The 12,878-nt window shown below is 39.0% G+C and overlaps 1 protein-coding gene across 3 annotated transcripts in view; it reads right to left on the bottom strand.

Annotated features, from left to right (window-relative positions):
• LOC116309875 (protein PHTF2) overlaps nucleotides 1-12,878 on the bottom strand; it is a 57,059-nt gene that overhangs the window by 25,712 nt on the left and 18,469 nt on the right. For all 3 annotated transcript variants that reach the window (XM_031726600.2, XM_039600979.1, XM_039600978.1), the window contains one exon: nucleotides 11,420-11,500. In XM_031726600.2, coding sequence (XP_031582460.1) covers nucleotides 11,420-11,464 — 45 coding nt within the window. In that variant the 5' untranslated portion in view covers nucleotides 11,465-11,500. The remainder of the gene's footprint in view (nucleotides 1-11,419; nucleotides 11,501-12,878) is intronic.

The following is a 12,878-nucleotide window of genomic DNA, read 5'->3' as shown; positions in this document are numbered from 1 at the left end:
AATGAAGGGTGCACCACTTGTTACTGTCACAGGGATCAGAGGGATCAATAGACCTGCAGAGTGTTGGTGCGTGTCGAGGACTAATCGTGTTTATCAGGGTGTGCGTGAGGCCAGAGGAGTGGATAAGCCATTATATGCTATTATGTGCCAAGCAATGTGGTCTGTGTGAGCCAAGCACAACAGACACCAGACAGAAAATATATCAGACAATGACAGAGTGCTGTTACTGTAAGAACAAGATATATTTGTATCTGATCTGGAAACACAGATCAAAACAAACGCACTCCAAGGTCAGACTGCACCAATTTCACACTGACAGGGTTGCTGGTTTCTTCGTCACCTGCTTTTAGAGTTCACAATTAGGAGATACAAGTCTACCAGAGTTGCACTATTAAGCTGTTCTTTAAAAAACAAAAAAAAAAAAACAAAAAACCCTCTCCTGCTAGAGGTGTCAGCAGATCAGGTTTTTCTTGCGAGCTGTGCCTCCATGGCATCGAGTCTGGGTCACCCTATGAGCACGCCAGTGGAAACTATGCATCTTTAATGCAGTTTCATTAAATATGGATGGAAAGAGAGAACGAGAGGTCAAAGACAACGAAGGAAGAGCACCAAGAGAGACTAAAACAGAGAGGAATCAATTTTAGGAACTCAAGAAGAGAGAAAGTGTGTGCCATGTAGTTACAAAAAAACAAACCCTGTCTTTACTACTAATATCACTTTACAAGACCTCCAAAGTTATTTTTATTTAAAAAAAACAAAACAAACAACAACAATCACATTAGTAAAATGATTTATTCTTTTATGTGGTGCACACAGCACCCCACTCTCGTGACATCTCCATGTCAACTATCACATATACCAGTAAAAGATGTGGGTCAGGCAAGGTGTCACATAACGGCCTTCCCACATAACAGGCACACTTTGACACCAGCTTCAGCATGTGCCTGTTGTGACACCGCCCTCCCGCAGGTCACACTATGGTACAACTATTGAGTACACATCAATACCAAATTCTAATCAATTTGTTTTGCCTGGAGGTAGCTGGGTACTGTGAGGTTAATCATGCGGGTTTCATAGACAGTTTTCAAATTATATTGTCTGGAACTAGCAGTCAGATGCACTTGTTTCCTCTTTATGGAAAAGCGACATTTGATAATATTCTCTCTGTGTTTTACAGTGATACCAATCTTTAGAACCAGGGTGCTGCTTGGGCCTCTGATCGCATCTACTCCAGAGGTTCCAGATGTGTCTAATGCTATCAATCTATCAAGAAGTCTGCTCTTTTGATTATTTCATTACAAAATTTGTCAGTAAAAGGTCATTTATTCGCTTTTCCAACCTTTGCTAATGAATTAGCTTATAAAATGAATAAACCCTAAATACGAATGACAAATGTTTATTGTTAATAAAGCAACAAGCTAGGTCAGACAATGCAGTTTCTGGAAAGGCCTAATTGAGGAGCAGTGGTTGTGAGCGTATTTTGAACAAAGTTTGCTGTTAATTTCTGACATTTTCTTCGCCTTTACAGCATCAACAGAGAGCTCATAACAGTTAGAAACAGCTGAGTGTGGGGGGAGGATGACAGTACACGACCGTACAGTGTTTTTATTTACCGGGGTAGCTCGGAATGGGAACTAAAAAAAAGTTTGGAAAAGCATGCTTGAGCTGGAATGAAAGGAATTGTCTGCCTAGGTTCCAAGTCTTAAAGTTAAGATAAACCATCTCCAAAATATCAGTTTATTGATATTTATAATGACCTGGCCTTCTGTCATTGTGCTAAAAGTAGACCATAGCAAAGCAAGTTCAGTATTTCTAGTTTTATGAGCTAAAGATACTGAACTTGAGCTGACAAGACACCAGGACTAACTGTAAACAGATACATTTTACAATTCAAAATCAAGCAAGTTTAATGCATTACAAATATGCAAGGAGAATAATAATTAAAAAAAACTTGAGAAATCCTTGGCTACACAGCTATAATTACATATCAACATAAAAGGATGCAGATATGAGAAGGCAAAAGTGAAGTCTTTAATTGTGTGTTTTAAAGGGTTTGGCTGCACGTGAGCAAAACACAAAAGAATGACTTTATTTGCTGGATTACAAACAATTCAACTTTTTATAATTAAACTGCATCCTTGAACAATAACTGGCAGGCAAAAGGAAATCTTGACCTTGGCATTTTCTCGTTAAGCTGTAAGTCCAGGAAAACTGGCAGCTACCCACCGAGGCCAAATCAGTAAACATGGTGACAAATTAACAGACTGTACAGTGAGTGTGCAAAATCTACCTGCTGCTGAAGATCATGCAATTAAAGCACCTCCAACAGCACTAAATTATAAACAGAGATAAAGGCAGACTTAACGCCACTTACATTTATTCCTTCCCTGTCTCATTATAAATCTAACTAACTATAGGAAGGGAAAAAAAGACCATTTTTCAACGGTTGCAACTTGAGACCTCCGTCTAATTTTAAACTCCTATTTAAACATTTATGACTTGGCAGAGTCTTTGTCCGAGGCGACGTACAAATAAGGAAAGAATCCACGCTGGAGTGGACTGAGATGCCTTTTAAGCAGGTGGATAAACACTCATCTCAGTGTTCAGCTTCATAAGCATATAACGAAGAACTTATACTTGAAGCTAGAATTGAGGATTACCTTTCACCGCTGCTTTAAAACATTATAGATGCTTCTCAAAATAAATCCTTCTTGTGTTATATAGTAAAAAGGGTTGTGACTTATCGACTAGGGACAGATGAGGATCTCGAGGCTCCACCAGTAAGGTAAAACCAGCTGAGTTCTGGACGTCTGACTGACTGCATGACATTTAGACTGACAGCTAATTTTCCACTCCACTCGGCCCATTAAAACACACACACACACACACACACACACACACACACACACACACACACACACACACACACACACACACACACACACACACACACACACACACACACACACACACACACACACACACACACACACACACACACACACACACACACACACACACACACACACACACACACACACACACACACACACACACACACACACGAGAGGATGTTTGGAGCACATGTGGAGGACAGTCAGAGGACAAACATGACCAGACTACTAAGTAGGAAGATAAAAGTGGAAGAGGGATAGATAAGGGTGAAAGTTGGTATGGAAAGTGGAGGCACACGCACGCTCTCATCTGTTGTTACCATCAGAGTCGCGAGGTAACTGTGATTTGACAGAGAGGCATTTATCCTCTTATTTATCCTCAAATCCTCTTATCACCACACTCACACACCCTTACATCACTATCCATTTACCTCATCAACCACTCTTGATCAACCAGCTGGTTTTGACCATTTTGGAAAAAACTGCTTTAATAAATCTCAAATACTTAAATGCTCAGTTTTAATATAAGGATTTGGACCAGGGAAGAAAAAAAACAAAACAAAGTTCAGCAATTTGACAAGCAAATCAAGAGCTTAGAGCGAAGAGGCCGAGTGTGCCGCTGCAGCAATGCTGGAGTCGTCATGACAACAGAGAGGGACGATGCAGCGAGGGGAGTCGGAGGAGGAGGACGAGAGTGGAGTTACATAACTGCCTCTGCAATTGAGGGGGTATCAGAGACAAAGACAGATGCTGACTTTCAGAGGAATGTTGTTGGTGTGAAGTTTAACATATTAACAGAAATGTCAGCCGTGAATGATTTACACTCTTCAGTGCGCGATGTCGTCATTCATCTGTTATCTGTTTGGGGTTTAGGCGACTTCAAAATAAAGAGTGCTCAAATGTCAATCCTGCTCTCAGACTTCACTGGATTGACTTTAAATCTGCTGTAATCAATATTTCTGCATTAACCATGCCTTCGAGGACTATCTGACGTGAATCATCCCCTCATACCTATGAATCCTATAAAGGCCTTAATTACTGACGTTGTTCAACCGTAAACTTCAACTCTAGCGTCCAGAAACGCCAACATTTCCCTTGGGAATTAGTGTACACCAAAAACAGAACAACAAAAGAGCAAACACGACTCCACATAAATGGTAATGTTGCTCTGTGTGTTGTGGGTTGCACGTGTAAACTGTTAACAAGTTTGTCATATAAACTTTATAAGGGGACAACTGTCAGTGGACATTATGTAACAACTCTGAACAGTGCAGCTTCAAACGACATGGGCTGCTGAGGTTTAAGAGGGTTGGGTGAGTCCGCTACTAATGACAGGGTTCAATTCCCACCCTTTTGCCTTTGGCAAGTTACTCAACTGCAGGTTTTGCAGAAGCCAGGTGAACAGTACTGTGCAAAAGACTTGAGCCTGCCGTGTTTTCTTCATATTTTACAAGGAAAATGCAAAATGGGTGCAGTCATTTATTGAATATGGCAATACAAAAACAGTGTTTGGACTATTCTAACGAGTTTAAAATTCAAGTGGTTTTGACAGAGTCAGCAAAGCTCTCCCTTTTTTTGGTTCTCCATCAATCTGATCAAACACTGCTTCAATAATGTTAAAGTCTGGGCTCTGGGGAGGCCAATCCATGATATGGTATGCTTTTACTGTACTGGCACTGTGCTTGGGATCAAACACAGGTGAACCAAAATCTGACAGTACTTCTCTCTGTTCATACTTCCAGCATATTTGAAGATTTTCAACACCAATGGTTTAATTAAAAAAAAGAGCTCAAAACCATGACTAAGCCTTCACCTCCACTGTTTACAGATAGCTTTATATATCCACACACACACACACACACACAGTTTAACCTCTCTGTATATACCGACGATCACGTCAGTGAAAAATCTCACATTTGGATTCATCACACCACCAGACCTGTGGCCATTGAATTTCAGTCCAGTTGTGTAATTAGGCATCCCTCAGCTTTTTCTCCCCATTTCCTTTTCCCAAGAATGGCCTCTTGACAGCGAACTTTCCACTCAGACGATTTCTGATGAGGCTTCCGTCAACAGTAGATGGATGACCTGAAGGCCTAGATGCAGCTTTCAGTTCCTGTGCCAGGTTTCTACTGATTTCTTCCCCCCAGTTTCTTAAGGATATGACTTTCAGATACTGTTTATCTGCTGTAGACCCCCCCCTTTCTTTTAGGCCCCCCACTACTTCTTTTAGGCTCCACTTGTTCCAGTTTTCTCAAACTTTAAAGACATGCTTAAACACCATGCTGAGATATGCCAAGTTTTCAGCCAATTGCTCTTTGTTTATTTTATCAACAAGGTGATTTCCAAACACTTTTATGCCTATCAAACTGTGTTATACTGTTTTTTCCCCCCCATAGAGTCAGCAAAAGAACCAGGCTATCACAAAAACACATATGCAACATAGTACCTAATGATACAATGTAAAACGGGTTCTTTGCTAATGTGCCTGTTATGTGTAAACAACACTGGGTCATCCTTTGAGAGTTGGGTCTATTTTTATGCTTGAATGATTCATAGGTCAGTGTTAAGAGGCTCAAAATCATTCCTCTGAACGTTTGTCAAAAAGTCACCATCCTGCAAGACCATAAAAATCTTCTATGAATAACCTTCTATTATTAAGGATCCGATTGCCTGAGCAGTTGAGGAAAAATGTTGTTTTGTTTTTTTTTAAATCAAGATTTGCACCAAGATTAGACAAAACAAGCAACAATGAGGACGTCACCTTTCCGGCAGTAGCTTCACAGACTAAACTATTAACACTGCAAAAAAAATATATATATACATATATATATATATTTTAAAAAAATAAATATAATTGGCAAAGATTTATTGATTCTCTGGATCAGAAAGCGAATCCCACACTAATTTTGCCCACCAGAGAGATAAAAGACAAGTTTAAGATATGCAGCAGGCAAATTTATAGCAGGATTTTAACAATGTGTGAAGCTGCTGACAGTGTAGTTTGTCGCCCGCTGCTAAATGAAGCAAGATGTTTGTGTCAACTTTTCATCCAGTTTTTCCTCGTTCCTTCCAGTTTGAAAACATCTCTTCACTCTGAGCCAGACTTTGGTGGTTAATCAGCGTGTGAGAGCTAACCACACCCAGCGTCCCACAAAGAGGGGAGGGACTTTTCCCATCAGTGTGTCTCTAGGGCATCACTACTGTTTAAATATAGGAACACATTCAGCCCAGGTTCAAACACACACAAAAGATTGCAGCTACCGCTAATTATTATAATTATATTATAATAATAAGTAATTATTATAATAATAATAATAATAATAAGTCTTCAAATTGTTCTGTGTGACCAACAGTTTAAAAACCCTGAAATATTTAAGCTACAGTGATTAAAAAAAACAAAAACAAAAACATGAAGCATCCACCTTCTAATAACCTCCAATAATCTCTTATTAAATAAGCGACTTTGTACAAGAAGAAGAAGAAATCTGTAAAGGGGCAAAAACAAAAGAAAGAAACTAAAGAAAAGAATCAGCAAAAATAAAAACATTTAAAAAGACGTTTTTCGTTTTGTCCACATTAACCCCCGAGATCTGCGACTACAGCGACTCAGACTACAACAACAGCTCTCCCTGTAGTCTGTGTGTAAGGTTTATTTTCTGCTCAGACAGGTGTGTACGTGCATGCGTGTGTCAGATAGGAAAACTTTAATTTGGCTGCCAGAAACACATGAAGGACATTTCAAAAGAGAACAATATGCTTTTCTTTTTTGCTTTGGAGCAATTGAAGGAAAAGAAATGAAGATTCTGAGTCATTACTTAGGAAGGTGATTTTCCAATCCAACATAACAAATGCCGTTATTTATTTAGCAAAAACTAAGCCAAGATGCAGAAGCAGTATGTGGAAAAACTAAGTACAATCTATGATGCAACAACCTGTACAATCACCTTCAGCAGTGATAACTTGAAGTCAATCTTTTCTGTATGACTTTTGATGAATTTTGGCCCGCTCTTCTTCACAGTCCGAACTTTAACTGAGTCATTGTATCACCTTGCTTCTTTTCTTTTTCAGCCGTTATTGTAGATTTGTGCTTGGGATCATCGTCCTGTTGTAGGACCCAGTTGTGACCCAAGCTTTCGCTGTTAGACAGATGGCCCCACATTTGAATACTTTGGTATACAGATGAGTTCATGGTCGACTCAAAGACTGCAAGGTGCCGAGGTCCTGTGGCTGCAAAACAACCCCAAATCATCACCCCCACACCACCGTGCTTCACAGCTGGTATGAGGTGTTTGTGCTGAAATGCTGGGTTTGGTTTTCCCCAAACATAGTGCTGAACATTATGGGCTCATCTGTTCAAAGGACATTGTTTCAGAAGTCTCATGACTTGTTCAGATGAAACTTTGCAAACCTAAGCTGTGCTATCATGTTCTTTTTAGAGAGGACAAGCTTTTTTGCTGTAGCAGCCATTCCAAACTCAGTGACTTGTTCTTTTTTAAAATATTGTACTGTCATGAACTTTAACATTTAACCTCCTAACCGAGGCCTGCAGAGTCCAAGATGTAGCTCTAGGGTTTTAAACATTGCACAGTGTGACCTCAGGGTGAATCTGCTGGAACAAGCTGGAGTCTCGGATGTTTTCCACTTGTTAATAATCTTTCCCAATACACAGCGATGGGCTTGGAATTGTTTTGGAAATGGCCTTATAACCACAGCAACAATCACTTTTGAGATCATTGCTGATGTCCTCCTTTGTGTTATGTTAACAGACAGCAGACCAACAATTAAAACTACTTCTGCTTTTACAGATTTGCTGATGATCACTTAATCAGGTATATCTGACTTAGCATAATAATAGCTACTTACCCTCTTAATTCCTATGCAAACAGTGAGGGTGAACTTAGTTTTTCCACACACTTTCTGCATTTTGGCTCAATACACCATGCCATTATTTACCAAGTCATGCCTCGTTTCAGAACCCAGTAAAGGTCAGATGATTTTTTATTATATTCTGAGATGTAAAGTTGCAAGAAGTTGCACCAAGAAACTACAACAGGGAAGCAACAAGATAATCCAGAAAAATTCTCATCTCATAAATATAGACCTGTGACTGCTAAGTGTGGTCACAGTGAATCTTCACACGAGACTTTCTGATCTTGAGAAGTCAACAACAAACACCCTCGCACCAAAAATACACACTGCGTCACATCTCAAAATACACACACGCAAGCTACAATTAAATTTATTACAGTTAAACATTTTCCGCTCAAGTATAAACCAACATGCATGGGACATTTAAAATATTCAAGACATTTAAAGCTGAAAAATTTCTACATGGAACCGCTTTCTATCTGGTAACGACAAACAAACTATCAGAGAGAAAAAGTAAGTATGGCTGGCGCTGTGGCCGATATAGCCTACTCCAGTGCGTGTGGCTTCACTGTAATATGGGCTTGGCATGGCACGGCAGTGAGGAAAAGAACAGACTCGACACAAACAAGGCACTGAGTCTATTTACAGCTGGTCTCCCAGCACAGCAGTCAGAAATACACTGCGACTCTGACATAAGACTGCCTGAAGGGTTTAGAGGCCGAAGAGCCCGAGATATCAAACACACCTTAACAGACCGGTTTGACAATCTCGAACTTTCTCTGCGATATAAAATGTCACTTCATGTGAATACACTGAATAAGCTTTGTGAGACTCAACTGTGACTGGACTCTGTCTTTTATTGCATTGTCAACCATTTAATGCAGTTTCACACATTTAAAAGTAGGCAAAAATATAGCACAAAAAACTAAACCAAATAAACCAAAACTCACATGGCAAGCATAAATTTGCACTTTTATATCATCTTGGCTGAACTTAATCAGATTTATGGAGCTCACAGCATTAAAAAAAAGGAAACATTTAAAGAATTTAACACCAGTGTGTCCTTGGATAAATTCACCTTGCAGGCTGAATACTATAAATATCTCTCAGCGATTTCTTTAGAAGAAAGTAGCTCTATTGAAAACAGTCCAAATCTAAATCTGTGACTTGTTTGTTTTAACTAGAAGTTTTAACTATACTGTGACGGATCACAAATGTCAAACATCTATAATGAAATTGCAGAATCTGCAGTGCTAAAAGCCATCAGAGGCAAGTGAACAAATATAATTTTTTGATCCTCTGTGTCAAACAAGGGAAGATTTGATTGGCAAGATTTCAGGTTACATAATGCTGCTGATATCAAACCCTTTCCTGACAAACTAGACATTATAATAAGGTGCAGTGGACCCTTCTATGCCTCTCAAGGCTCATCTATCTGGTGTGCTGTTGTCCAATTTTACAGAACACTTAAGAGATTTAATGCAGATGAATGAAAGTGTCTCTTGTGAGACACTGAAATCCTGGTCACGGCTTGCAGAAAAGTTATAAACCTAATCTCTTGTCCGTTTTCTCACTCAGTTGAGAAAATAAACAATCACTTAACTTGTTTAAATGAGACACACTAGATAAAGAAGTCCCCTGAGGACAGGTGTGAGGGCACTTCTAAAAAAAGGTTTAGTCATTCGTGACTCAGCGGCTGTCGTCACTGGTGTGCCTTTGCCCAGACAAGCTTCGCTAGACACACAAAACACAGCACATATGATGAGCAAATACCCAAGAAAGGCATTGAGCTTAATGTTTTTTTTAAAGAAAACATTCTGCGTTTAACTCAGATTAATGAGCTAATGCCAAGACAACCCTTTGAAAACAACCCAAGTAGGGTTTGTGCAATCTTTACCGTTTCCTACATTTAAGAAACAATATGAAGAAATTAACTTAAAAAAATAAAACAATTTTTTCAATCAAAAGTTGCATTTGTAAATGTATATATTTACATATACAAGTGTTTTCAATGTAGCTCTTTAATTAAAGCTACTTCTGATGATTCATATTCTGTGAGCTCTCATTCCAGCTTCTAGATATCTACATCTGCCAGGTATGAGCAGAAAGAAGAGAAAAAGGGATGAAAGAAAAAGCAGAGAGGTTGGAAAGGCAAAAGAAAAAAAGGCCAGCAGTGAGGGCAGAGAAAAGAGAAACAGGCAAGCAGGTTTGTGAGAGCAGATGAGTGTGTAAGCTGAGAGCTGCAGGGGGACCAGCACTGGAGTCCAACAGAGGATCTGATATCTGAGACTATGGAACAACAGGACACACAACACCAGCCGGGCTGAAGACGGTGCTGAACGGCTTGACCCCGATGTCGCTGCTGACAGCAGCAAGGAAGTCATTATCAAAATGGTTTACTGAAGGAGTCTGCTCGCTTCAGTGTCAGAAATGTTGTAAAACTATCTTTATTTCTTTTTTAAAAAGAGAAATTAAATGATTTAGCGACTCCTCCCACAGTGTGCTACAGATCAAGAACAATGTATGATCGCCTCTTGAGTATATACATATACTGCAGTCTGTATGTATGCTAGGAAAGTCAGAAATCACTGCAGCAAAAGGAGCAAATATGTCTTAATTAACAGTGTGTTATTGGGTCAGAGTCGGGCTTAAGGTGATGACGCAAATATAGGCAAAACTGGCCAGCGTTATCAGATCTCTGTGCATTTCTTCATAAAAGATAATCAGTTTGCCCTTCTGCTAAATTTAGAAAATGATTGACAAGATGCGTCGTTATCAATAAAAGCAAGTAAAGAAATCAAAAGAAGGAAACTAGAGAAGTTTTTTTAGTGTTATTAACAGTTACATTACTAATTCTAAACTACAAAATTTAGAATAGATGCCAAGTGATGAGAGTAGAATTAAAGTAAATCATGTGCAGTGAATGAAACTGCATTTCCCAAGTGCAGTAAAAGCAGACTGCTTTTCATTATCGAGCATGTAAGAGCTTGCAAAAAAGAAAAAAAGATGAAGCCATGTATAGGAGATTATTCAAAGAATAGAATAAAGCAAAGACTTTATAAAGAGTCTTACAGAAAAGGAGGTCCACCTGACAGCTCATAATATTGAGCATTATAATCACAGGTGATAAACATTGCTTAGGGTTTAAAGACCATAGCTGAGGCACACAAGTATAAAATATCAATACAATTTGATATGCAGACGATGCCTTAATCAGACACTTCTACAATGCAAAGGGAACGCATGATTGATGTCTATAAAAATGCAAATTGCAACATAGTCCAAATCATTACAATAATAGTAATCACATTGGGCAAAAATTAGTCTTCTTTTTATATTCCAAGATGATAGGAATATAAAAAAAAAAAGTGTCATTTAGAGAAATAAAAGGAAAAAATTAAATGTAATGTGCATATAAAAATAGACGTTATAAAAAGCAGACTTGTAAACCTAGTATTAGTAAGAGTGCATAAAAAGGTTAATGGTCAAATCTCCCAAAGCATAGTTTCAGAGCTAATCATAAGTCAAAATATCATATTAAACACATGTTTTTCATTTTAATATTATAGTTACACACTTAAATACAAAAGCACAGCAATAGTGTGAAACCAAACACACATGATAAAGGCAGATTTTAAAATGCAGCGTCTTACCTTTTTCTGGTACCACACCACAGCATCTTTTACTTTGGAAGCCATTTACATTTCCCTCCTCACCGCCTAGGGCATCTTAGACTGAAAACACACAGCGAGAGAGAGAAGAGAGCGCAGCATGAGTGACGGAGTACTGGGGAGAGGGAGAGGGGAGGACTGAGGTCTAAACCTGGTAGGCAGGTGTGTAATGACAAATAAAAGAGGGAGGGGACTAAACGCACCCCTCCCACAATCAATTTTTAAAGTGAATCTCACTGACATGTCTAATAAAACCAGGTCACTCTTAAAAAGCAGTGTTTTAATCTCAGTGAGGCTTTTAAGAGGATAAATAAACGATGTATACTGATGTGATGGATTCTCCTTGTACACAAATCTGAACCTGTACAAATGTGTCCAAACATAAGACATGTACGCACTGAACCACGCACACCTTAGTAATAAGCCTAGTCACTTTTTTTTTTTTTACTTTTTTTAAATGTTGTTTCCCTTGACACCCATCTTACAACACAAACAAACACTCTGTTTAGAGCTGGTTATTCCTTTTGAATCACACCTGAGAAAACACACACACACACACACACACACACACACACACACCCGTTCAGCTATCTTAGTGAGGACCCTCATTGACATAATGGTTTCCCTAGCCCCTTACCCTAACCATTAAAAATGAATGCCTAACCCTAACCCTTACCCTAAACCTAACCATAACCTAATTGTAACCCTGACACTAAAACCCCATTTTGAGCCTCAAAAATGCCTTTAAATGCCTTCAAAAATGTCAGGACCGGGTTGTGTGTCCTCACAAGTGACTGCTGGTTCTCACAAGTATAGTAAAATGCAGATTTCGGTCCTCACAAAGATAGCTAGACAAGAACACACACACACACACACACACACACTAAAATCAGACTTCTGTGGAAGCGGTTTGGTTATGGCTGTCTGATTTCTTGCAGTAGTTTGGGTGTGTATGAATGGAAAAATAAGCTCCAACACCCATTACACACACCCATATGCACAGGCATGCAATCCAATAGACACTTATGTCACCTTAACGCAATGCACGCACACATGAATACACACTGATGGTTACAAAATGTCAACATGTTATTAAGTTGGATTTATGAACGTTTGTCATTAATGTGCGTGTGAGTATTTGGACAAAGACACATCTTTGGTATGGTTAACTTTGCTGAACACAGCACCACACTGAATTTGAAATGAATTTAAAGTCTTACTGGATACAGTGTGATGATTATTCTCTGTCCCCAGTAGAGCCAAAGCAAGTTGATAAAGCTTTACCCTTATGCGTCAGGGTGTTCCCTTCAGTTTCTCCTTCACTTGTCATGTCCAGTTTATTTAAAAAAAAAAACAAACACAGATGGGAAACAGTGCTCACATTGAGGCTTTAACACAAGACTTCACAAACCAATGGGTTACTATGTTCATCCTTTAACTA

Source organism: Oreochromis aureus, linkage group 17 (assembly GCF_013358895.1).
Source record: "Oreochromis aureus strain Israel breed Guangdong linkage group 17, ZZ_aureus, whole genome shotgun sequence".
NCBI lineage: Eukaryota > Metazoa > Chordata > Actinopteri > Cichliformes > Cichlidae > Oreochromis > Oreochromis aureus.
The sequence above is the reverse complement of the archived record's forward strand: the minus strand, read 5'-3'. Positions and strand labels throughout refer to the sequence as shown.